The sequence below is a fragment of the Molothrus ater genome, chromosome 21, assembly GCF_012460135.2.
Source record: "Molothrus ater isolate BHLD 08-10-18 breed brown headed cowbird chromosome 21, BPBGC_Mater_1.1, whole genome shotgun sequence".
NCBI lineage: Eukaryota > Metazoa > Chordata > Aves > Passeriformes > Icteridae > Molothrus > Molothrus ater.
The window spans coordinates 7,332,272-7,359,052 of NC_050498.2; the positions used below are offsets into that span (position 1 = coordinate 7,332,272).

The 26,781-nt window shown below is 40.7% G+C and overlaps 1 protein-coding gene across 1 annotated transcript in view; it reads left to right on the forward strand.

The window, feature by feature from the left end:
* Positions 1 to 26,781, forward strand: part of TAOK1 (TAO kinase 1) — a 61,936-nt gene that overhangs the window by 22,181 nt on the left and 12,974 nt on the right. The window contains exons 2-15 of the mRNA XM_036395341.2: positions 5,732 to 5,958; positions 9,952 to 10,023; positions 12,919 to 13,020; positions 13,814 to 13,859; positions 14,754 to 14,850; positions 15,211 to 15,324; positions 16,089 to 16,180; positions 18,627 to 18,720; positions 19,369 to 19,450; positions 21,298 to 21,465; positions 22,320 to 22,523; positions 23,694 to 23,828; positions 24,423 to 24,659; positions 25,419 to 25,547. Coding sequence (XP_036251234.1) covers positions 5,827 to 5,958; positions 9,952 to 10,023; positions 12,919 to 13,020; positions 13,814 to 13,859; positions 14,754 to 14,850; positions 15,211 to 15,324; positions 16,089 to 16,180; positions 18,627 to 18,720; positions 19,369 to 19,450; positions 21,298 to 21,465; positions 22,320 to 22,523; positions 23,694 to 23,828; positions 24,423 to 24,659; positions 25,419 to 25,547 — 1,704 coding nt within the window. The 5' untranslated portion in view covers positions 5,732 to 5,826. The remainder of the gene's footprint in view (positions 1 to 5,731; positions 5,959 to 9,951; positions 10,024 to 12,918; positions 13,021 to 13,813; positions 13,860 to 14,753; positions 14,851 to 15,210; positions 15,325 to 16,088; positions 16,181 to 18,626; positions 18,721 to 19,368; positions 19,451 to 21,297; positions 21,466 to 22,319; positions 22,524 to 23,693; positions 23,829 to 24,422; positions 24,660 to 25,418; positions 25,548 to 26,781) is intronic.

The window sequence follows — 26,781 nt, forward strand, 5'->3', positions numbered from 1 at the left end:
GCTTGAATCTGACAGTATCACACTGGCTGCAGGTTCCCTGAATTTCAGAGGAGCCACCAGAACTCCTTCTCTCTGTTCCCTTATGGAAAGGCCCCACCACTGGCTGGCACCTGGCTTTGGGAACAGTAAATAAAGTGGTAGGACCTATAGTGGGTAATTCTTACCCTTTATCTTTCTGGGTAAAGTAACTCCATGCATAGAATTTGTCAGGCTAAAGTTTTAAAGGCTGATTTAAATGCAGATCATAAAATTAAGTCAAGGGTAAGTGGCATCATTCCTAAAGTCACATATATCAGCACTGATGGTTGTTCATGCCTTCTGACGCTGGACCTTCATCATCTTTTCTGCCTCTGTTCCCATGAACTGTACAGACTTCCACCTCCCATTCCAGGTTAAATTCTTACTTTTCTTAGAGTGCTTTCATCTTTTTTATATTGCAAGCATTTATTCCGAGTTTATAGAAATGGGGAGTGATTTGTCTGCTGCTTCCAAAAGAATTTGTGCTTTCAGGTCAAGTATTCAATACTACAGAGAAACTTTTAAAATTCATTATTTTAAGCATTCTTAAAATTTAATAATTCTTTAGGCATTCTTACCAACTAGCTCTTATTTCATGTGTAATTGCAAGTAAAAGAAAAAAAATTTGAAAGTCAGTTCTTTCAATAGTTTTGGTTTATCATATTTAGGATAGTTGTGGAAATTTTCAGTGTCAGCTGGAAGCCATTCAGGAAATTTTTAATAGTGTGTTGAGAGGATAATTTAATCTCAGCTTCATACACTCCCTGGATCTGACCCATATGCAAGTAACAGAAAATCCCTTTTCCCATTTTTGATAGTTGTATGATGACACTCATTCCCCATCTTATTTGATGCTTGTGCATTAGATCGTGCCAGAGAAAATTGCACTAAGATTTAGCAACTGTTTGCACTACCAGCAATACAGATTCTTAAAAAAAAAAATCTAAATATCAGTTTCTAAATGATGGGTAGTTGTTTTTTAGTGGTGTGAGGGGTGTTTTTGTTGGTTGTTTTATTACTTTGAATCAGAAGATCTGCAAAGAACCAGTAGTTTTTTGTGTTGAATATTCACTTTTTAGTCTTTGCTGTTAGTGTCAGCTGTGAAGATCATAGGGGCTGTAACTGGTCTCCTGCTTGGTTTGTTTGTTTTTAAAGTGTCATATATATTCAGTGAGGGAAAAACACAGTGTAGCTGTGTTTGACAGCAAAGAGAAGTTTTTATAGATGTTACTGTGCTAAGTGTATGGGATACCAGATGACTATAACATAAAACAAGATTTATGTCTTGAATTGTAAATAACTTTGTTTATAGTTCAGTAATAGAGGACAGCTTTCCTCTTGGCCTCCATAGCCATTGTGGAAGTCTGTGTGGCTCTGGTTCCCAGTGAAATGGGGAGACACAGGATGATGGATGCAGAAATCTGTTTGTTGTTTCCATTTTGTGCTTACATGGTATTTGTTTAGCTCTGGTTCTCATATTCTTGTTGGATGTGTTAGTTCCTTGAAATGTCATTTGTAGGGACAAAGCATGCTGCTCTTCAGTGTTGATCATCTACAAGCAAGTGTGTGGTGTAATTTGGTTTCTGCAAACTTTTGAACTGTCTTAAGGAACTAAAAATGCTATGCTGTATCTCATGGGTAGTGTAACCAAGTACCTTCTAGTCACTGTCACTCACTCAGTTGGTCTGAATGGGAACTTGAGAAATAATATGGACAGGTGATAATCTCAGTGAGTGATTCCCTTCTCTTCTGCAGGGAAGGCCAAGCACATTCTCTTAGAACATTGGTGTATATTACCTGAAAATGGTTATCTGACACTGACAGCTGTCAGAGAGTTTAGTGTAGCATGGACAGATTTTAATTTCTCTGAGGTCTCCTAGCATAAGACTGAAATATGCACTTTAATTATGGCAACTGACCATTTCAAGCTTTGCTTGTTCCACTCTGCAGCATCCCAGGGGATGTTAGTCACAGGGGTGGGTCTTAACTTGAGCTTGAGATGACATGGCAGGAGGCAGGAAACTCCAAAGTGAACAGGTCTTATCCCATCCTCATCTTCAGCTTTCTTGTGTCAGAGGTTCAAGGGGTGTGTGTGTACCTTTAATGTAGCCATAATTACAGGGATGTAACATCTTATCGATTCATAGACTTTTGTGGATGTGTGCATGCGGTTTCTGCTAACTGATAGTTGTTCAGATGAAAGTAATTTGATAAAACATTTTGGCCTGTAGTCAGTGTCATTTACACCAGTAATGGTAGCCACTAAGTGTAGTGAGTTCAGACTACTATGTGGAAATAGAGCTGGGCCGGTCCTGTGCCTTGGTCATTCCCTGGTTTGCTTTGAATCTTTCTCACATTCCTACACCACCTTATTAGTTAAGAGTGAAGTCCTGGTAGTTGTTTATGCAGTGCAATATTATCTTTTCATATGAGTGACACCTAGGAAAAAACGTGGGTTTATTTTTTCTAATTTTAGCAGCCTGCAAGGTGGCCTGTAGGTAGTCACACAAAGTCAGAGGGTGCTGTATCCTGTTTGCAGTGCCTGTCCCTTGGCCAGAGCCAGGATCCAGCCACCTGATCTGATCTAAAGTGAGATGATCAGTGCCATCCACTGGGAACAATTGTATTTTAACAGTATAGCTGCACCAATCCAAAAACCCTGTAGTGAATAGACTGCACTGGTGGAAGAATGTAAAATACCCAAGTGCAACTTGACTGTACTTCAGAAAAGCAGCTGCCTGCTGGTGTGTGATTTAATTTTCAGGGCAGTTTAGTTGTAGGGTTGATTTTTTTGTTTTAATCCTAAGTCTCCCCTGTATTTTTAATACACTTAAAATAATGCAATGGCTGCTTTGTGTGCCACTTCTCCTGCTTTCCATTTCCCCACAGCATTCAGGTGTCATTACTGCAAGGCAGGAGGCAGAGCTCTGCTGCTGGCACTGCTGGGCTTTGGCAGGCAGTGCCTGTCGTCTGGGTAAAAAGAAGAGGGAATTTAATATTGTAGCATCCATAAAAATGGGAGCACTTCATTAAGCGAGACTGTGTAAAGATTTCTTATGGATGGAATTTACATTAATGCATTTTACTGCTCCATCTGAGGAGATCAAATGATAAGCACAGTGTCATGTACACGTTTGTGACTGTTCTGTTAAATAGATTTTAATACTTAATAGTTTTTTTTTCCTCATGCATTTCAAAGCAGCAATTATTTCCAAGGATAAAGATAATGAAATTTTTCTTGATGTTCTCAAGAATAAAGGGGGAAAAAATGTATTTTAAGGTGTATCACGGTAGGTGAGGAGTTCTGCTCTGTCCCATCCCACGCCTGTGTGTGTTGTCAGTGGGCCTGGTAGGAGTTTCAGCTGCAGGAAGAAATGTTCCTGTTGATGACATTTCAGAGGCAAGCTCAGAAAGGACGCCAGGAAGGAGTTTGGTGGCTGGTTGGGTGTGGGGGTCGCTGGGGAGGGGGAGCAGGCTGGGACCCATCTCAGCTGTGAGCGCGGGGCTTTCCCCTCGCGCTGGCTCTCACCCGCGCGCGCTCACGGGGACATGTGACTTCTGGCCATATTAGCAGGTTTATCCAAGCCTAGCCCCTCTGACTAACAGATGTAGGGAAAAGGGCATTCTGGGATTGCAGCAGTTGCTTTTGAACAACAATGTCCTTTTTGTAAGAATCTGATGCTTCTTAAAAGATGGAACATGACATCATTACCGTCGATCCAAGAAACATTCCTTCAATAATACTGAGTGTGCTCTGGTTATCAGCTCCCTTCCCCCAGCTCCTTTCTCTTGCTTTTCTGACATGCTTTTTGTCTATTGTTTTGTTGGGGGCTGTAAATGTGAAACAGTTGTCTTTCAGTGTTATGTGCTTGCTAGAGCTGGAATCAAGTGGAATATTGTTGATATATGAAAAAGAAGGAAAAATAACAAAAACCCCACTTTTCCTCCAGCTTTCATAAATGTAGTGTGCTTCAGGTATGGGCTGAGCTAGAGCTAATTATTTCCCTTCCCACACGGTATTAGTTATGGTGTTATGCAAGGGAAGGTGGGGATATCACAGTCCCGTTCCTGTGCATCCCACTCGGCCTCCCTGGCAGCTGTGTGCAGATGCTGGTTGTTCCAAGGCTCCTGCAGTGATCCTGCATCATAGGAAATGTGTGAGTGCTCAGCAGTGCAGTGTGGCAGAGTTGTGAGCAGCTGCATATTTTCTGTATGTGTGGATATATTCTTCTGCTTGGTCCACCACTGGGATTTCAGTGTCAGCTTTTCCCTCTCCCCCGAGAGTGAGCTATCACGGAAATGCATTCTGGGTTGCATTATAAATCTCTTTGAATGCTGACTGCTTGGAGGAAAATGCTGGATTTTGCTTCCCTTCTGTGCTTTCTCTCTCCCATGCATGTCTTCCTGAGAAAAACTGGAAACTCCTGTGGCGTTTACAGCCGGGTACATCTCGGCTGTGTTTCACAGCCAGGCTCTGCAGCAATGCTGGGAGGTCTCTAACGAGGAGCAGGCAGGCTGTGGGACTTGTACATGCTGCAACTCTCCAGAGAAGAGAACCACTGAGCACAAACATGCAGGAATATGTCTTTTTACATCCTTGCAGGAATTGCTCTGCAGGGACTGGAAAACAAATGATTCATTGATGGTCTAGAGGCTTGGAAAAAGGTGGAGTTTATAGTGTCCAGAAAGGGAGGAGAAATGGACAGGGCCTTCTGATGTGTTGTTTAAACTCAGATTTGTTGTCTTTGACATCTTTATAATGGAAATGAACTCCCAACTTTTTAAAAAAACAAATTTGAGATACGAAATAGAAATAAAAAAAGCACAACTCTTGGGCAGACAGATTTTTTTGGAAAGAAGAGAGATGTGTGATTAACTGTTTGCCAGTGACAGAATTGTTTTTATTAGTGATAATTTACAGAGATTTGATAGGAAATCCTAAGACCTCCCTTTAAGAGGAAAAGAAAAGGGCTTTTTATTTGTAGTGGTTTTTTGGCATCACCTGTTGTAAAGATATAGTAAGATTTTAGCACAACTTAACAGTATACTGTTATTTTGGATAGATTCCAAGGCACAAAGCTTGTAGTAAATGAAAGTGAACTCATGGTGCAGACAGAATTTTATACATTCCCAGTTGTGTCTGAAGTTGCAAGTTCCTCTGAAGAAAGTGTTTGCCAGTGGCCTATTGTCCATTGTCTCATATGCCAATCACAGTTTCAATGTGTGTTTGCCCCTGCTGAAGCAGAGCAGAAGGAGGAGCAGCGGGTGTGGAATCGGGTATCTCCTGTTCTGGATGCTGTTTCTCTGAGAAATGGATTTCAAGTAAACCTCTGAAGAACAGGCACTTTGTGATAGACATCACAAAATCCAAACAATTTTTTAGGACACAGTGGGTGTAGCTCTTCAGAGGGAGAGTGTCACAGTAATGTGGACTCACTGGTTCTGAACTGGCTGTCGCTGTAGGTCAGAGATTCTCTGACTGCTCTGCAGGCGATCGAGCAGATGCTGGAGCATGGAATGCGCCTCATTTTGTGTTTTGATTTTGGTTTCTGTCCTAGATGAGGTGCTTGACTGGTGTCACAGTGGGGCTGTGACATTATCCCAGCACCAGGGCTGCTTGCTCTGGAGGAAGTGGAAGCTGCTTTGCTGTGGCTTGTTTCAGGCTCTTTGAGCAGAGGATAAGCAGTGAAGGATTGCAATCTTTTTCTTGCAGTAATCCATGCTGAAGAGGCTCCATTCATACAGATGAGCCAAGGGTTGAAGCAGCACTTTAAACCCAGATAGTCGGTCGGCTGACTGCCCAGCAGGATGCCATCAACCAGCCGAGCGGGCAGCCTGAAGGACCCCGAAATTGCAGAGCTCTTCTTTAAAGAAGATCCAGAAAAGCTCTTTACAGATCTCCGAGAGATTGGCCATGGAAGCTTCGGAGCAGTTTATTTTGTAAGTAGCACCATGACTTGTGAATTTTAGCTGTGTTTCTTTTTAAGCTGTGGGTGTAGACTTCTTTGAGCATAATGAGGAAAAGAAACTAACTACTATGACTTTTATTGTGTGGTGTTTGGGGCAGAGATGTTATCTTGTGTCTCTGTATGATCTCAATCCTTTCACAAACTTGCAGTCTCTGCGAGGTGTTTGCATACAAAAAAAAACCCCTGGAAACTTTGTCCTTGCCCTTTAGGTGCATCATTATGTTGCAAGCAGGGATTTATGTGCAAATTAAAACGTGGACTTCTGCTCCATCAATTCTGACTGGCAGTGCACTTCTCTTGGTCTGATCATCTCCTTATCACCTCTTGTTCCTTGAGAGAAATTGAGTTCTCTTCCCCTTTGTGCATACCCCGAGGCTCCCTTAAAGCCATTCTTTATGTTTGACACCTGAGTGTGGGTGCTTTTGTTGTCATTTGTCCTGTCATATCCATTCCTACTGCAGGCAAGAATCCCAGTATCCATCTGCATAATACTTACCTGACATGAAGGGATCCTCATGGCAACCTCAGTGCAGCTTGCTGTGTGCTAACCAAATATTGTGGGGCCTTCATTAAAAAACACTTCCCTCAGAAAACCTTTTCACGTTTATAATTATAGGAGGTGTGGCCAAACCTGCCAATTTTCCTTCAGAAAGCCATTTGTGTCACTATTTTATGAGATGCCTATTCAGTGTTAATAATTGCAGCAGACCATGTTGGGAACCTTCCAGCACAAATTTAATGCAGCACAGATGAACTAATTAGGAAAAGCTTCTTAATTTTGTTCCCTGCTTAAAACTATGAGCCACCACTGTCTGGGAACAGATCTGGGGGAGGAAGTGTTTTTTAACGAAACAATACTCACCTGTGGCCTTAAATTCACCTCACTCTGGTTGAAGAGTGAATATCAAGGGAGGGAACTGACAAATCTGACTTCCTGCTATGTGGAAATATTATTGAAGAAATATTGTGGAAGTTTTTTTGGAGCACTGTATCTTTCAGAGGCATGCATGGACCTCACAGATATGGAAACCCATAATGCAGCTGCAGGTAGGCTGTGAGCTGGAAGCAACCAGCATTCCCAAACACCAGCAGGAAGCTGCCATGGGCTTTTTGTAGCCTGCCTGAACTTTGTCCTTGTGGTAAGGGCTGATGGCCCATTACCAGCTCCATCTCCAAAGCAATTGCAACTCAGAGGCCATTAATTTCTAGCCATTCTTTCTCTTTTTCCCCCACCATTTTAAATCACCAGTTCATTATAGATCGGTATTTACTCGCTATAGAGTGCAATTACTTGCTGGCATTTAGATTGTGCTTCTTTGTCAGAAAGTACCTCTGATTTGGCACTTGCATAAAGACAAGTCTAAGCAGTGCATCACACAACCCCAGCCCATGTGGGGGCTTCATTTTTGTCAAGAGAGGGTTTCTGATAAAGACACTCTATTGCTGTTTCTGTGTTAGGAAGTTTAAACCTGTAAGTTTTGTGTTGTGTCTTTTTTACTACTAATGGTTCTGAGATGTTGAATCTGAAACTGTTCCATGCAATGTGCCCCATCCTTCAAACAGAGGCCCAAAAGATCAGAGAGACAACATGGAGAGGGAAATTTAATGTGAATTAAATAAGCATGAAGAACTAAAACATAGGGGAGTCTGTCTCTTGGGTACTTTAATCCACTGTAAAGCTAGAAATAAAACTTCTTAAGTTTCTTGACAAAATTTTGATTTTGCTACTGCAAACAAATAAACTTTCTCTAATTAACATAATATTGGATTATAGTTAATAACTGCTTTCAATGATATTACTGAAGCCAGTGACATACTCCACTTTTTCTTTGTGCATACTTTGCCTGTGTCGATGCTGAAGCTACTCTGGTCACCAGATGTTGATCCTTTGTGTGGAGTTTTTGGAAGAAAGCAGGATATATGTGCATACATGTCTGCCATGAAACAAGCCTTGCTCATTTGGATGGTTAAAGGGAGCTGGCCTTGCACATCCTCCTGCCTTTTGTCTAGGAATTGTTTACAATTATCCCGGATCACAGGGAAACTAAAATAAGCAAATGCAACTCTGTGATTTTAATATTTCTGGGGTGTCAGCCAGGACAGTTCTCCCTCTCTAGGACTGTAGGTGTTCCCCAAACTCTGTCAGGTGTTGTTTGCTGGGGTTTTCTGATGCAAAGCATCCTCTCTCCAGGCAGCTTTCATGGCACACAGCCTGCACCAAAAATGTGATTGAAAAATAGATGTGGGGGTACTTACCCAATAGAAAATCCATATAATCCTGAAATCTCTCCTACCTAATTTAAAATAGAGTTTAGTGTTTCACTGATAGTTCTGCCCGTCTTCCTTCCCTTTTAGCAGTGATCCCACCAATGGGTGATATATATTGATCTTACTCCTGTCTCTTTGTTTCTGTTGCATCCTTTATAGCAGAAAGTTCCTTTCATACATTTTTTCCTTTTATAATTGATATGAGTTTTGCTGGTTCACCTCATGGTTTTAGTTTCTTAGAAACTGCAAGTCTGGCACCTCTGAATCATTTTTGGTATTATCCTTACCCTACTCCCTGCTCTGCAGTGTAATAATAGCTTTTGCTTGACACAGGAAACCTACTACACTGGAACACTGCAGATGGAGCAGAATAATAACCCACTCTCTTTTGTTAGAGCTGGGTTCCTTCTGCTTTACTGTAGTATTTTGCTTCCCTGCTTTATTGGCAGTTCTTCACACAGTTGAATTTTTCAGAGATTGTCTTTAGTCAGTAAAGATCTAGCAGTCAGAATTTTATTCTTTTTTGCCTCAAACAACAAAAATAATCACACCCCACCCAACTCTACAAGTACTATGAGTGAGAGGATCCTCTGAAACAGAAAGAAAAGTAAAAATAGTATTGGTTCAAGCTTATCATAGCCAGTTGAAATAAAGACTGGCAGGGAATTCTGGGAATCTCTTTAATGAACAGCAGAATTAAAACGTGACTAAAAAACCTTTTTACAAAAGGCAGAGCCCTAGTACTTCATTAATCCATGTTCTGGTAGGTTGTGCTTGATAGTACAAATATATTAAAAATCAACATTTTCATCAGTCATCTGTGAATGCCGTGGTGCACATTATTCTGATTTATGTAATTTGGCTTCATGTCCAAGTTGATTATTATTATCAGAGAGACTCAGAGGTGTTTTCCTCCACCACCCTCCTGTGCTGCTGAAATCTCAAACAGAGGAAATCTGGGGTCTTATTTGGAGCCATCCTTCCTGCAAGGTGCTGCCTCTTCTGTGGGGAATGAGCCCTTGCTTTGGTGCTGAATTAAACAAAGGTTCTTGTCTAGTCCTTGCCTTGCATTGTTGCTGTGTGAAGTCAGGAAGTTTGCCTTTGAAGTGTGAAAAACTGTGTACATTTATGGTGCAGTGTAAATAACAATACTATGAAACTGAGAAACCTCGTCTGAAGATGGGTCACTTGGATTGCTGCCATGTCTCTCTGTATCATCTGCCTTCCTTTAAGACACAAAAGCTAATTTTTGGGAGCACTGGGGAGAAACCTGCTCCAGACACTGGTGGCTATCTCCAGTGCATCATGTGACATCTTTCCATATGGATTGAATGGAGCTGGGTAGCTGAGCCTTGCTTCTGTTTCATGTGGAATGGACCTGGGCAGGGAGAGAACTTGATTTAGGGAAAATCCCTTCTACTTGAATCAGAGCTGATTTTTAGTTTAAGTCACAATGCTTGACTCCTGCAGACACTTGGTGGATGCTGAGCATGGAAAAATGTCACACCTTGTCTACCTTTCACTTTGAAAAGAAATTTTTAATTCTTGCAGCAGTCCCACCTCTTGGAAGATATTTTAGTTTAATGCTCTGCAAAAATTAACTAAGACTGGAGATTATTTGATGATTGTGTGTGATTTGCATCTTAGGGAAAGGTGGGAGCTGAAGGAGCTGATGGATTGTGTTTTCCTGTTACAGGCACGTGATGTGCGCACCAATGAAGTGGTGGCCATCAAGAAAATGTCATATAGTGGGAAGCAGTCCAATGAGGTATGTAGAACATGTTGTATATTAAACCTTGATCATTGCAAATAATTACTATATTGGGACGATTTAAGTTAGCTTGGGTTCCTGCAGGAGAAATATTTTCTGTAACTGCAAAGGTGAATAAGAGTACTGTGTAAATCAGTTTACTGTTCAGTGTATTTCTCTGCAATCTGCTCTTGAAAAAAAGAGAGGTGGAACTCTCTTTTTTCAGATACAAAGGACTCTTTTTGGGACCACAGAAATGTGTAGACAGGAAAAAAAAATTAAAATTATGAGTTTGTATGTTGGTGTCTTACTGCCCTTAAATATTCCATTTTAAATACCTTTCCAAAAACCCAGGACAAAGGAATGATAGAAATGGATGCAGTAGTGAGAGCTTCTGAGGGGGCCTTGCTTGTACCAAGTAGTGAGGCAGAATGCATCTCTCCCTGGAATGACTGTGCTCATGAGCAGCTGAAACAAAGGCCAGAGAGTGGTGAATGAATGAGTGTGAAAATCTGAACAGCAGCATAATTCCAGAAGAATTGCCAGAGCCAGGGATTAAGGCAGTCTTTGCAGAAGGGTCTGTAGAAGCGGGCCTCTGAGATTTAGACATGAAGTGTTTTCTTGGCCACCCCAGATGTGTCTCCTTTCCCTGGGATGCTTAGCAGAGAGAGTTGATTTTATTCTTGAAGCGTTTAAGTGCTAATACAGATTCTTGAAAAGCCCAAGATGACACAAGCAGCTAATTGTTATTTCTGGTAAATAACATGTATCAAATCATGACATGATTTTTCAACAGAGGTATTTCTCATAAGCATATTGTCCAAAGCATTTATGGTTCTCTCCCTCCATTCTCTATATTCCAGTCTTAGCAACAACCTTGCTCTGATGAGTTGGACTAACAGCTCATTGCTTTCTGTGCCTTTCTTTTGTGTATTGATCATCTGCACTCCAAGGAGCTGAACTATTCCTTCCTCTGTGTGTGTGTGTGTTTGTGTAGGAGGTAGAGGTGGCAGTGTCTCTCCAGCAGTCCTGAATTCTAGCTTCAGAGTTAAATTTGCTATGCCTGTTTCTGTTTTGTCGCTGCGGTGACTTGTTTAACTGTGTACTGATGAAAGAATAATTTGTACTTGCTACTTGTCCTACTGTTTTAATTACTGTGAGCTATAAATACTCTATTCACATGAATGAAACAAACTGTGCATGCTTCAGAAATAGCTTTTGTTTGTCTTCAATGCGTATGTTTCTTTATTTTGAAGAAAGTAATAAGACCAGGATTAAAACACTTTCTATTTTACATCCATATTTATTTGTTTTGTTCAGAAGTTCATTGGAGTTATGATCAAGCTGATGTAAAGAAAATTGATTAAGGGCATTCTGGTATCATTTAGTTTCATAATAAGATATTATCATTGGTGGGAAAAATTATTCTCTCAAATAAGGTCATATTTTATACTAAGAATAGGTTTAAAACCTTTGAAAATGTAGTACTGTGCTCTTAATGTGATCTTGGAGCTTTTTTTTATGCAGGAAATCATGAATACTTCTTGACTAATACATGACTTCTCTCTTCCCAGTATAGAAATTTAACATGATGCTTTCTTGGTTTGGCTTTTATTGCTTAGTACCTCAAAGCCTTTGAGGCTGAAGGTAAAAGGCAACTAAGTCACTCCAGTGTCAGTGAGAGTTTGTTACAGCTGCACTGTGTCATTCTATAGCAATTCTGGTGTTGAGAAATGCTTAATGTAGTCAATCAGCTGCCTCAGTTGTGGGCTTCTGTGTTCCCTGGTTTTGTGTGTTTCTCTAACCCTAAAATTGTTATTGAGGTTTTGCACATGTTTTCCAAAGCCTTAGGGTAGGTGGGCCCCCTGTCCCTCTGTGAATACTACCCACATACCAACACGTGAGGAAGAGTGGGCTGAGAGATTAACAGGACCTGGAAAACAACTTTTGAGCCTTTTGGTGGTGGGCTCCTCTCCCACTGGTTAACTTCAGAACCCATATTCTTGCTCAAAAACATTTGCAGTGTCAACACTCTTACGTTTATGGCTGCATACTTAAATGGTTTCAGCTACTGCAGTTGGTACTGAAGGTACTTTCTGTAGTTGTAGTTTTGCTGTTGCACTCTCAGACTCATGCCTTTCCTGCCTGAGGAGATGTGGATGTGCAGCACGTGGGGGGACTTGGAGGTCTCCAAGGCAAGCAGTGTCAGTGTCTAGGCACACATTGGAACTTGACATTTTGGCCTCTTCTGTGCTTTAAAGTTGCACTAACAGAGCAGCTTTATTATAAACCTGACTTTGTTTTATCTGTTTATATTTTTTCTCCAGCAGAGACATTCCTTTATCTAGTAGGTAGCTCGTTTTAAATTGGCCCTTGTAAAGATTAAACTGGAATAGACAAACATTATCAAGAATGTACTCAGATAGTTGGCAGCTGATAAAGGGAGCCTCATCCAGTGTAATATAGTGACTAGTAGGGATGGGTCTTTATAGTAACAAGAGTTGAGAGAGGCAGCTGATCCTGCTGAAGGACACTTATCACCCACATCTCTTTCAGGTTGGGGTGCATGTTTGATTTGACAACAGAATTGGTATCCCTTAGTAGAGGATCACTTCTTTTTTGAGAACTTGTTCAGATATTAAGTGTTTACCAGTATATCCTATGCACACATACAAATATATAAACATAAAACATTACATTGATGAGAGATCCTTGCATTGAGCCTAAATGATCAGCAACTTATTTTGTGGGTCTGCTGAGGAGGTAAGCAATGAATATCATAGTGTTGATACAAACTTACTTTGATTTGAACCTTGAGATAGTTTTGCCTCTTAAAATAATTAAACTACATAGTAACAACAACAACAAGGTAACAGTTCTAAAAAGTCTTTCTGTTTCTTTTATTCCCTACAGAAATGGCAGGATATTATTAAGGAAGTCAAGTTCCTCCAAAGAATAAAACACCCTAACAGTATAGAATACAAAGGCTGCTATCTGCGGGAGCATACAGCATGGGTAAGTATCTGCTGCTCTGCACTTCTCTTGCTTTGCTTAGAGGTGCTTTGAAATCTCTCCAGCTGGATTTTGGGAGGCACCTGAGCACTGGTGTTGTACAGAGTGAGATGAGCATAGCCAAGGGCCTTACAGGTGCTCAACAAACTGAATGTACTTTCTGGAACCAAGATTTAAGGAAATTTGCCTTTTTGCTTAGATTAAGTGTTGCTATTCTAGTGTATTTAGCTTAATAAACTGGGTATTTGAAATAATGTACACCCATCACTAATAAAGTTTTGTAGTGCAATATACTAAAGAAATCATATTATTGAATGAATAGTTTAAGTTGTAAATACTGTTTTGTGAGTTAGCTTCAATAAATCTGTAGGGCAAAGTTTTAGTTTCTCTTTGAAATCTGTCTGGGACAGAATCTTAAGTAAATCCCTAAATAGCCCTTTAATACTCTGATAAGCTTGTTAAGTGCAGTTTAACGTTCCTGTTAAGTATGTGCATATAAAATATGATATGTAATTCAATATCTAACTGGTCATGAATGTGCTTTGGCCTTCCTTACAAGTGGTGTTGCTCGGTATCCTACAGGAGGGTTATGCTTAATTCCAGTTAGAGCTGCACTTGTCGGAGGGGTCAGTGTGACAGTGCTGGGATGGAGTTTATGGTACAAGCAATACTTGCTTTGTTATGGCAGCCTGAACTGTGTGTTCCATGAATTAATTCTAGATTTCTCCATACAAGTCTAAAAACCATTATTTACTATTACAGATTTTCTAACTACTTTGATTTCTTCCTATAACAGCTTGTTATGGAATATTGTTTAGGATCAGCATCAGACTTATTAGAAGGTAAGTCAGTCACACATGTTTATTTGATGGAAAGTCAGAAGTAGAGTACTGAACTAGGGGGTTACAGCATCACAGAATTTTCCTTGAGTTTATAGTTTTGTTTGGGGCCAGAGTGTGTACAAATAGGTGCAGTTTGCCAAATTCTTGCATAGTTGTAGTGTGTTTTGTGTAGAATATTGGTTTTCCCAGGTGCTTAGTTTCTCCTTGGTTTGTATTATTTTAAAGTTGTCAGTCAGCTATTTGTTTGCTTCTGGGTTTTAGGTTCTCTTGCCATGACAGTTCAAGATTTACTTCTGAAAACCCTTGCTTTTGATCCTAATGCTTACTAACAACTGTAGGCCTGTTGACTAGAATAGCATTACAGCAGTGTTAGGGTTGTGCTTGATGAGGTCTTTCATTAAATGGTCATTTTTCTATCAGGCTTCTTATAGTGGCCTGGCTTTGAAGAGATATGTGTGGCCAGTAAGTTGTTCCTTTCCTTGCCAGGAGCATTTCAGGACCAAAAAGCTGAGCTGCCAGAATCTGATCTGTGTTACTACAGTTTATTTGTGTGTGAATTGCTGTAAATTTCTGGGGTTTGGGGTTTCACTTCATTAATGGAAAACTCAGTACTGAGTCTCAAGAAGTTACTCGGGAGACTGGTCACATAACTGACAGGAATGCAGTTTATGGCTGGAGAGTGGTCTCTTTGGTAGTAAATAGCTGCTGGTTTACAGTTAGAAGATTACATCTGATTATAGAATGTACTCTGTGAACTATTTTTACATTTGCTCTCATACTGAACCCAGTGAAAATGGACTTTTAGTATTTCTGTTTATATTGTTAGCAGTCTTGCATGCTGCAAACTGTATTGTTTTCTGTAATATTGAATTTCACATAAATTCTTTCCTTAAGTTCATAAAAAGCCATTGCAAGAAGTGGAAATAGCAGCAATTACCCATGGTGCTCTCCAGGGATTAGCATACTTGCATTCTCACAATATGATCCATAGGTGAGTAGTTACACTTTTGCTGTCTCATACACACTACATAGTTTGTTTTGTTGATTGTATCCCCTCCATCCCAAATTCTACATTGCAAGCAGAGATTTTCTTTTCACAGTATCCATATGCTCCCAAACAAGAGATTTATAGTAGCCTAAAACACTAGCAAGACTAGCATGTAAGACAAAAGAATCTAAAATCAAGGGCCACTTTAAGCAATTAACCTAATGGTTAAAGGCTTTCTGTTTGGAGCACATGTGAATATTTTGCAGCTTGAACATGTGAATATTGGTGTGTTTCATAGTCTGTCCAATAGGGAGTTTTCTTCTTAGGAGGGGAGTAATACTGACATTTATGTTCTATCACCAGAGATATCAAGGCAGGGAACATCCTGCTGACAGAGCCAGGACAGGTGAAACTTGCTGACTTTGGGTCTGCTTCCATAGCATCTCCTGCCAACTCATTTGTGGGGACGCCATATTGGTAAGCCAAGAGATTTACTCATTTCTGGCTTTGTGAAGTGAAAGGATCATGTATTGGCTATTTAATATACTTGGGCTTATTGGAGCTAGCTTTGTAATCTTCCAGTTGTGGTGGTGATAAAACGTACTTTGTTGGAAAAAAAGTTTCAGTTGTAAGTAGGCTCTGAGTTCCAAGAAATTGTGTATCCCTGTGTTTGTAGTTCACAAAAAGTGATAAAAATATTTTGCTTTCTGCTTAGACTGACCTAAAGTGATAGAGGTGGGATTGAATAATCTGTAATATATTTTAATCACTCCCCCCAGTGGTTTAAACAATTCATGTATTCTCACTGTGTCTGGTTGTTGAAATAACTGAAGTGTTTTTTCTTTCATAGGAAAGGCCAGGTTCACTGAACCACCCCCTTTGCAGATCCCTTGTATGCTTTTGATCTCTTACACCTAATCTGTGGTGTTTACTCAACTGTATGTTATAATTATTTCACCACAGTTGGTCAGCCAGCTAAACTATTGGAAATGTGGGAGGGTGAGAAGGTGATGATACTCACAAATGGCAAGCTGGGCAGAGCTCAGGAGAACATCACACAGCCTCTGCAGGCCTGCACCAGTGTGGGTGCCTGGCCTTTGTTCCCAGTAGCCCATGGTCATATCTGATAGCTTGGGGAACGATTTGTTTATGGTAGCTGAAATCAGGGAAAACAGCCTATTTCATACTGATGAGGATAATGTGTTCCATTGCCTATTTTGAGCACAAGTTTCTTTTCTTAGGATGGCCCCAGAAGTGATTTTAGCCATGGATGAAGGGCAGTATGATGGCAAAGTAGATGTTTGGTCTCTTGGAATTACCTGTATTGAGTTAGGTAAGTTACTTCCTTTGAAAAAAGTTAAAATGTTGTTATCTAATACCTGGAACTTAGTTGAATCACAGTGCAGAAGATTTGTGCTCCCTTTCTTGTCCTGGTATCTCTGGGCCCTGAGTTTTAGTGAAAAGAATGAAATATGCTTTCTAGAATTCCAGACCAAGTCTCCAGTTTGATGTTTATGGAACTGGTGTTTTTATTACCTGAAGAAAAGGAGTTATATAGACAAAGAGAGTGGCCAAGTGATATCACTAAGGGTGTTCACATTCTGTGGGAGAGGCAGTTAACTTCTGAACTGAAAAACAGTCAATTGCTGAACAGCTTTAGAAGTGAACCATTAAAGGTACCAATGTGGAGATATATTTAGTGCTATAAGTTGATATTGTTTCTGTGAAAATTTAAAAATTTTGCAGTGATGAAGTTCTGGAGAAGTTGACAACTTCTAAGCTGTATTCAGTGTGTGTTGTCACCTCTGAATAGACTTTTTTCCCTTAAATGAAAAGATATGAAATAATCCAATTTTGAAGTGGTAACCTGAAACTGAAAGCCTGAAGAAATGATGGCATTGCCATTAGAACAGACCCTTTAAAGCAGGATGTGAGTTTAAAGGGACAGTGGCATTCTGTTTAAATTTAACACATCATGTTTTCTTGGAACAAAAACGCCCTGGCTGAAGCACACCATGCACACCACTGCTCCATGCACCTGAGGCTGTCCTCCCATCCTTGTCAGATCTGATTGCTCCTGCTCCAACCCATCCTCCATGGAGGAGCAGCCCAGCCCGGCAGTGAGAGCTCTCAGGAGCACACTAATCCATGTGAACTGCACAGTTTAGCTAAAAATGCTGTCTGGCATTCCAAACTGTCAACTTCATTTTCTTCCAGGACGCGAAATAGATTCTTTCTTCAGAGCAGAGATTTTGTTTGTTGGGGTTGGTTTTTTTTTTTTTTTTTTGCTTCTTGGTTGCCAATATAAAGCAAGTTGAAAGGGGTGTGACTGTCATGACAGAATCCTGCTCTGAGTGGAGTAAGGAGACTTGGCTGGCTGCAGGGCTCCAGGAATGCAGTGAGCTCATGGCCACCACACCCCCGGGAGTCCTGCACGCCACGTTCTTGCAGGATGAAGCGTGTTGGGCTTCGTCTACGGCTGCTGGCGTGGTGGGAGGTGAGACTAGGTCAGGACAGCAGAGCAGTGGAGGCTGGGTCCGTGTGCCTGGCTCATTTGTGTTGCTTTGAGTAAGCATGGGAATGCAGCAGGGAAATGAGATGTCTTGTAGTCTTCTCAAATTATCACTTAGTCTTAGAAATGGTCTTATTGAGGGCTCGGTTTCAGGGTTTCCAGAAGATTTCTATGTTATTCAGGTGAGCTAAGAGGAAAAAAAAGGTAGAGAGAACAGTCATTTAAAATAGTTCAATGAATAATCTGTCTGATCCTTGATAGCAGCAACTAGTTATCTGACAGATTAGAGGAGATAAAGTGCTGAATTCGAGGAAAGACTTAAGTCCTCAATCTACCCATTCTGAGGAATTTGTAGGGCTTAGTCCATCCTGCCATAGCCATGAGTGTACCATGATCTCTGATCCATAGTTCAGTGCTGCTATTCAACTCAGAACTGAGCAGACTAAGAAAAGTAGCATTATTTTTTTCCTTGTTTATTTTTTTTGAGGAAGGAAAGTTTTCTGTTGCATTTTCAGTAGTGTAGGAACATCCTCGTGGCCTGACCAGCTTCTCTGGAATGTCTATGGCAAGGCTGAGCTTTATAAAGTTTGCCCCATAAACATTCTGATGAAGCCTCAATTTTGTTGTTACAGTGAGATCATCTCCTTCCTCATTAGGCTTTCATGCTGTGTCAGTCTATAAGAGTAATACAGGCTTGAAAGAGAGAAGAGCCAAAGAGAGAAGGCAACTCTCAAAATAGTATAAAGAGTTGGCCTGTTGCTGACTTCCTGCCCATGTGCTTAGTCAGTTAAGAGTGATTTGATGGTTCTTGTAACCACTGTTTTCTTCAGCACTGCTGTCCTGCTAGAAATAAATATTTCTTAGCTTTTTAGCAACTGTAGATTAAAAAAAACAAAGGGGGGGTGTATGAAGCCAAGAATGCTTAGTGGCTAAACACCCAGTATAGAGCTTACTGTTAACTTATTCCTATTTTAGTACATTACAATGAGTCAGAGAACTCAACTATGATAAACCACGTAATTTAAAAGCTTGAGAGGACAAGGCATTTGATCTTCAAAGGGCTTTCATCTTCTGCAATGGCACAGGACATATGCCAACATATCTGTCTGATTGCAGGGTAGGGTTGGTTTGGGGTTCCATGTTCAGGCAGTAGGGATTTTGCTGATGTGGTTTTCTTTTTAAAGGGATGTAAACTGTAAAAAAAAAATACAGAGCAACAACATGAGACTATCTCCCTGTATAAAAACTTCTTTTCTCTTGTGTGCAGCCGAAAGGAAGCCTCCTTTGTTTAACATGAACGCAATGAGTGCCTTATATCACATAGCGCAGAATGAATCCCCTACACTACAGTCTAATGAATGGTGAGTATTGCTGAGGGAGGAATGTTGGAGGGGATGGCTGTAAATGGAGTGCTTTGTCATGCTGAGTTCTTGAAATGGCTGGAGTCCTGTTGGGAGGATGTGAGCTGGAAGGTTCTCATTAGATTCACTATACATTTCGTACACAAAATTGACCAATTACTAAATATATGTTTGAGACTCTTCAGTGTAGTAGGAACAGGACAGGCTGCTGGAAGAACTTAAGATCCTGTAAAAAATTCTGTTCATGGGTCAGTAAACTTTTGAAGCTCCCAAGCTAGCCAGAACTGTGGGGTTTAGTGTTTTTTTTAAATCACAAACCACACTGTCAATTTCTAAATCCTGTTTTGTTGAAGTATTGCTTTGCAAGATGAAGACACAGCTTGTGTGTGGCAAGTGTCTGTTGCATAAACTTCAGAAGAATAAAGCACAGTAGTAACATTTTGTGCCTCCCAGCCTCAACAACTGTCTTTTGAATACAGCAAATACAGTAAACTAATTTCAAAAGTTGAAAACTTCCTAATTATGGTTTACTGAACCATAGTTCTTGGCCTAGGAGCTACAAGCATCCAGATGTGAGGATCTTGACTCCTTAATGAATTAAACTTGGTCGTTAACTTAGGTGGATTTTTTTTCCTCTCCTTGACACAGGTCTGATTATTTTCGAAACTTCGTAGATTCTTGCCTCCAGAAAATTCCTCAAGACAGGCCTACATCAGAGGAGCTTCTGAAGGTTGGCTTGCTTGTCCTTTCTGTTTTCCATGTGGTATTAAAAGGGACTGTGCTCTGTGATGATGGTTTGTCTCACCTACTGTACAAGGTTATGGTTAATGATGCTCAAACACCTTTGAGCTGTGGGGTGTACTGAGCTGGCAGCCCTGGCTTTGCTGCCTGTCTGCAGTGTCTCAGAGTGTTCCCCAGGTGACTTTGCAAGCCAGCCTTGGAGTTCTCAGCATAAAAGGTCACTCCACCAAGTGACACTGGATGACCATCAACTTGTCAAGAGTTTTAGTTTGTAAACTCAATCATTCCAGTGATTATAATTAATCCTGACAGAGCTGCCATGCATTAGCTAACAAATACCTTTTGTTACTTCCCTCTGTGTTCTGTGCTATAGAACACTCCAATGTGCTTTATGCAGTACCTGAAATCCACTGCTGGGGAAAAGGAGGCAGAAGAAACAAGTTTTTCCTCCCTCTGTTTCTCCTTGGCATGAAAAAGCCTCAGCAGTCTGCAGGCTTTTTCTTGCTTTATTTCTTAGCTTCTTTTTTAATTCTTCATTTGTGCTCCTGAGTGCTGCAGGTACTTGGTTTTGCTCACTGTAGTCTGGAGACAAAGCCAGTGGGGTAGATTGTTGCAAAAGGCTGACATGTGAACAGAACTTAGAGAAGTTGGGTGTTGGAGCTGCTTTTTTGTGTGACTTTGATGGATTTCCTTTGTGGCATCAGGTGGCATTCAGAATTTTGCTAACTTGTCATTCTCTTTAGAGTGCTTCTGACATTTTGGGTTTCTTTTTATCCTGGCCCTGCTTCTGCTAAACAGTGTTTTTCCAAATTTTTTGCATTGCAGGGAAATGGATGCTATTTATGAAGGTTTTATCAGCACCTTTTTGCATGGTTTTACCTAAAAATGGCTCTGGGGACTTGTGCCTCTTTGAAAACTGTCTATTCAGAAAGTAAATGCAATTATCCAGGAAAGGTTTCGGTGTGGGTGTGTAGTCCTGCCATTTCAGAATTCTACAGATTGGTTTTATTTTGAGCAATGTGCTGCAATTAAAGAGAACATTGATGGAAATGAAACGTTTGGGAACATATTCCTTCCATAACTATAGTCTGAAACAGCTGCATGCCACTTTACAGGGACAGGTAGGGAATGTGCCATGTTGGAAACAGCATTGCAGTTCTCCAAAGGAACAAAATGAAAGTAGTGGTGGTGTTAATAATGACTCATGCTTCCACAGCACATTGCATCTGGAGACTGCAAAAGCTGCTTCTGACATACATAGACAGTTCTTGCTTTACCTATGGGTAAAATATAGCCACCTTTGCAGAGAAATGTGGTGAATATCTCCAAGAGAAGAGCAGAACGTGGGGAACTGTTCCAGGACCAAGCTCTAAGGTTCACAGCCTATTTTATGACTCAGAGCTGTATGATGAATATTTGATTCCCAGGCTTTTCTAAACAAGGAAATGGGATTTATACTGAGAGTTAGCTGATGAGTTAATTAACATTTGGTTAAAGATACTAGCCAGTCTAGCAGTTTAGCTTTTATTTGGTATTTGTTGCTCTTCCCTCACTAAACCACTAGTAGATGTTTCTGAAGTGTAAGTTTATAGTGAGCAAGTTTTCATGGCGTGTAAAATGCTATTTCTGGGTTTTTACACCTTTATTTTTTTGGTACAATCATTCTGAAATCTATCTTGATTGCAAACTCTGAAAATAATACCAGTGTTAGCTGTGAAGGTGTTCTCCTCCTGTGCAGGGAAGAGGGCTAATAAACCCAACTAGAGCTCATCACTGTGTCCTCAAAGCATGTGCATTGGAGGCATGAGAGGCCACTCACCTATTTGTGTTCTGCAGCACATGTTTGTTCTTCGAGAGCGGCCCGAAACAGTGTTAATAGACCTGATTCAGAGAACAAAGGATGCAGTGAGAGAACTGGACAACCTGCAGTATCGTAAAATGAAGAAGCTCCTCTTCCAGGAGGCCCACAATGGCCCTGCAGTGGAAACACAGGAGGAGGAGGAGGTGAGAGAAATGCTGGATTTCATCACTGAACCACAGAGAATGAACTGTCATTTAAATAACCACAATTCAGATATTGCTGAAACGAAGGGAGGCTGTTTACACACCTGGCTGTAAACACTGTCTCCCTCTTTGTGCTTGGAATAAAGCTACCTCAAGGCACAAACAAGGACAAGCAGGGTAGATGCCTAGTGCTGGCAAGAGGCTGTGCCATGTGTTCATGCTTGAACAGTCAGCTTCCAGTCCTGTAAATCCTCGCTTTCTTTGCCTGTTTATGAGGCTTCATGAGGACTCTTTAGCAACTGCAGTTAACCTCTGTTTTCACCATATGTACTGAGAATGTTGTTCTAAATCTAAGGCATTGAGGTTTTGGCTTGATTTATTTAAAAAAAAAAAAAAAAAAAGAAGAAAAGAAAAACAGGTCATCAGGGAAATTGATTTCTCTTTTTTGGGTTGAATGCTGCAGTCACCATGCAGAGAAGGAGACTGAATTCCAGTTCTCCTGTACAGAAAAGAGCCTGCAAGGTGCAGGGTCCCAGCTGAGCACTCAGGTGATTCTGGTGTCACAGCAGTTTCTGGTGACACGCTGTGGCTGATACATGATAGAGTTCAGCTTGTTAACAGGCTCGCTGTTGAAAAGAATCTGACATCAGCCAGTTAATCTTGACAGGGCTGACTCTTTCTCTCCCCAGCATCCCACAAGAAAAACGTTTCATGGCAATGCCTGGAGGGTGGAAAGTGCCATGACGTGGCAGGTGGATGCCTTTAGAGAGAAATGGAATGAATATTCCATTTGGTAATGTCCATAGGTACCACTGGGATGGGTTTGAATTTTCTTTCTAATTCCTTTCTCCTAGGAACAAGATCATGGTGTGGGCAGGACGGGAACAGTGAACAGTGTTGGAAGTAATCAGTCCATTCCTAGTATGTCTATCAGTGCCAGTAGCCAAAGCAGTAGTGTTAACAGTCTTCCAGATGCCTCGGATGATAAGAGCGAGCTGGATATGATGGAGGGGGACCACACCGTGATGTCAAACAGCTCTGTCATTCATCTAAAGCCGGTAAGCCCTGGATTCTTACTGCAGGACTTCCAAGGGCTAAAGTGGGAGAGAATTTGGTGCCAAGTCACCTGTTCCCATTCCCAAGTCATTATCTGCAGTTTATATTATTGTGCCCCAAATATATATATATATATATTGCACTGGAGACTTGGGAAGGTGGCTGTGAAGATGGTTTATTTTTGTTAATTTACTAAAATTTTTTGACTAATGGAGTTGTTTCAAAAGCAGTTAGCTTTATCAGGAGGAGTTGAAATGGGAGGTTGTAGATAGGTTTGTTTGGTGGCTGACTTTAACATGCATAAGCACTGCCTTGTGGGACAACAGGATGTGTGACTTCCCCTTTTTACCTCCTCATTATATAATTCTTAAAGTCAGGACCTACAGTAGAAGCTGAAATAATTTCTGCAGCACTCAGCTTCCCAGCTCTTGATTTGAATATTTTGTTAATGAATAAAGTGTAGCAGCAGAAACCACTTCCCTGCCTTCCCTCTGCCAGATAAAGGGTGGGCTGGGGAGTGCCCTCTGAGCTGGGCTGCTCTTGCCATGGAGGTGTTACCACTCCGTTTCTCAAAGCACTACCGTTTCCGTGGCTGATGATAGGTGTGGCTAGAATGTCTTGTTCTTTGCCCAGATATGCAACAAAGACACAGATATTTCCTCAGGGAGTTAATTAGTGTATCATATCTAACTAGTAATCGCTCTATGATGAATGACAAACTCAAAATAAGAATGTGGAATACACCGTGACAAATTTTAAAATTTGCTTTGAGGTATTTCTGCAGTGGGTGTAATGAAAATCTTCCTCTGTCTTTCAGAATTACAATGATGTTGTTTTTGTCTTTCAGACTTGATAAAATCTACTTTATAGCTTTTATGTTGTGTTGCAGTAAACTGTTTAACTCAGCTTTCACTTTTCCATTATTTTTCCTCACTTTCAGCTTTGGTTAGTAATCTTCCTCTTAGTAATAAAAGTTCAGTCTGAAATTTCTGAAAGCAAAGGTCGTAGATCAGAACTCCTTTTGCAGTATATACCTTCATCAGCAGGAGGATCTTTCAGGGCTGATGAAAGTAAAACGCTTTTTTTCTTCCTTTCAAATAAAAAGACCAAAATTAAAAATCTTTAGTAACACAGTTTCTCTTTATTCTCTGACATTAATATTTGCTGGTAAGGAGGAAGAGAACTACAGAGAGGAGTCAGATCCTCGGACAAGGGCATCAGAACCCCAGTCTCCTCCCCAAGTATCTCGCCACAAGTCTCATTATCGGAACCGAGAGCACTTTGCTACCATACGCACAGCGTCGCTGGTACGTGGAGGGCTGGTCTGGGGAGAGCTCTGCAGGAGGGCAGGCTTTGAACACAGCTCTGTGCAACTTCTCAGAGCTTTCAGAATATCACCACTATATGAGCTGTCTTCATTGACTCAGATACTGGCACTGAAATAATTTAGTGTCGGTTAATAAAAGCTTCAGTGAGATACCTGGGCAAATGTAATTTGTGTATATTTAATATTTTAAGTCTCAAATCCAATGTGCCCCATAGAATATGGAAACCATTTATATTAATAAGCTGGTTTTTATTTTCATATGCATATTGTGAATATTTGTGGGTGTGTGTATGTATCCACCCTCATTGTATTAGGCTAAAAGGCCGTTATTTAGTACCAGCTTTGTAACAATTTTTATAACAATTGTACTGTTTTTCTGCTGGAGCCCATGTGAGCTTATCTCCTACAGCAGAATTGAGTTTTTAATCTGCTCTGCTGCCATTAGGATGTGTGCTTTTCTTTACGACAAAATCATATTTCTTAACTGAATCGTTTTCTTTTGTGGTTTGAAGACTGCTGAAAAGCAGATTAAGCAGCATTAACTTCCTCTGGCCCGATGTGGTTATCTTCCTAGGTGACAAGGCAAATGCAGGAACATGAGCAAGACTCTGAGCTCCGAGAGCAGATGTCTGGCTATAAACGTATGAGAAGGCAGCACCAGAAGCAACTGATGGCATTAGAGAATAAACTGAAGGCAGAGATGGACGAGCACCGCCTCAGGTTGGACAAAGATCTTGAAACACAGCGTAACAATTTTGCTGCAGAAATGGAAAAGCTAATTAAAAAGCACCAAGCAGCCATGGAAAAAGAGGTAGGAGGTTATGGTTTATCAGACCAGCCCATGTTTGTTAATTACATTGAATTGTCCACTTCCCCTCACTGATGCAGAGATGACAGTGTGGACTCTGAGATGTCTTGTTCTCAGGAGCCAAGCAAATTGGTAATTAGAAAAAGGTTAATACATCACCTCCTTACACTGAGGGGTTATGTAACTAGAGAAAAGGTATGTCCTTCACGGCAGTGGGTTGTACTGAATGTTAGAATCCTGACCCCAGAAAAAACACTGAGGGTTTTCCTCTCTCTTGCCATGTCTGTGCTGTCAATAATTGCCTGCCATTGAGTGTTGTGGAGGCAGATTAGCCTGCAGAGAAATGTGCCAGCTACACTTAAATGTTCACTGTCTAGTTGTGTATGGATATGGGGGGGGCTATGCTTTTAAATAATTGATAATGAAGTGGTGCTGCCTACAGCAGTTATTATTGATTTTTGTTCATCTCTGGTCTCTCAGTAGAAGGCTGAGGATATAGTTTATCATGAGGTTTTGACTTTTTTAGGCAAGATTAGCTGAACAATAGGGCTGAGGGAATGTGGCACTGGAGGAGGACTCTGCTGGTGCCCTGATGGTATGGGGAATGAGGAGAGAGTGAGGACAAGCTCCTCTGACTTGGACTTATCCAGAGAAGTAGTGAATATTGTGGTGACTACCATGATCCTGGGTCTTGAGGCTGAAATTGGACATGAGCTATAATCCACTGGGACTCAGACTGACTTGCTGCTGGATTTGCTGTAGGCTAAAGTGATGGCCAATGAAGAGAAGAAGTTCCAACAGCATATTCAGGCCCAACAGAAAAAAGAATTGAACAGTTTCCTGGAGTCCCAGAAAAGAGAATATAAACTCCGTAAAGAGCAGCTGAAAGAGGTAACTCATCTGCAATGAGGAATGTGTGATACGGTGTGAGAGTGGTGAGCATGTGAAAACAAAAGTGACTCTGCACCACAGATCTTCCACAGGATTGCAGTGAGTTCTGCATTTCATGAGCAGAGTCCTGTGTGTACTATATTTGTTTCATCTCTTTGACCTTTGAGTAAGAGAATTTATTTTTTTAGTTAGTTGTTGGTAACTATATGTTTATCTTGTGAAAGTACAAACCTCTCCATTGTTTAATGCTGCTTTTTAGCCAGAAACATGCAAAGTTGGCAATTCTAAGGAATGAAAAAAGTTTATGAAAGGTCATTAAGATTTTTCTCATACATTGTTGTTTGCAGGTAGTGGCCATTCCCTGCAGCAGTTAGTTAAGTTTCGTATCACTCAATGATATTCCTGTACAGGAGCAAGAGAACAGAGCAGTAAAGATGATCTGCATTTTTTGTAAGGAAAATACATGTAAAGCACTATTAATTTTAATGGAGAAAGCTGTCTAATTACTTAATAATCATTGCATTTTAGTGAAAATCGAGATCTCTGTGAAATGCAGAGAAACCATAGAATCAAACTTCCTGATTCTTTTTGTGGAGTAACTGAAACTGTAAGCACTATAAATAATTTTTTTGAAAGAACCATTTAATGCTCAACCATCAACTTGTGTGACACAACTTTGGAACTTGCTCCAAAGGGAAATATTCCCAAACATAGGCATTTCCTAGGAGAAAAAAAAGGCTAAAGAGCAGCAGAGCCAAGAAAGATCTAACAAAAACTACAGTAGCGTGGGCTCTTTATAATAACATAGAATCTTTTTCTAAGTGGGCAGTAGATCACAGAGCACCAAGAAACACTGATGAAATACAGAGGAGTTCTGTCTCATACTTCAGTTGAAATGTATCACAACAAGTCTTAATTACTGCATGGGCATCTCTAGTATGCAATTCAAGCAAGGAGAGTCTTTTGGCAAAGATACTTTAGGCTGTGTAGTACAAATGTGGAAACTCTTAAGTTTTACCTGTGAACTTCTTTACATTGTTTTTGTCAGTTACAGCATCTCAGTGAGCAGCTCTGCCTTGAGTTACTGTAAAATGGGTATGTGCTCTGATCAGTTTTATTAACTGATGTGCTTCGTGTGGCTGGAGTTCTGTTTGAACAACAGGACGTGAACACTTTCCTTCTCTCAGTCCTTTGGGAGCCTGTAAAAATGTTTACCAGGCAGTATGGCAGTACC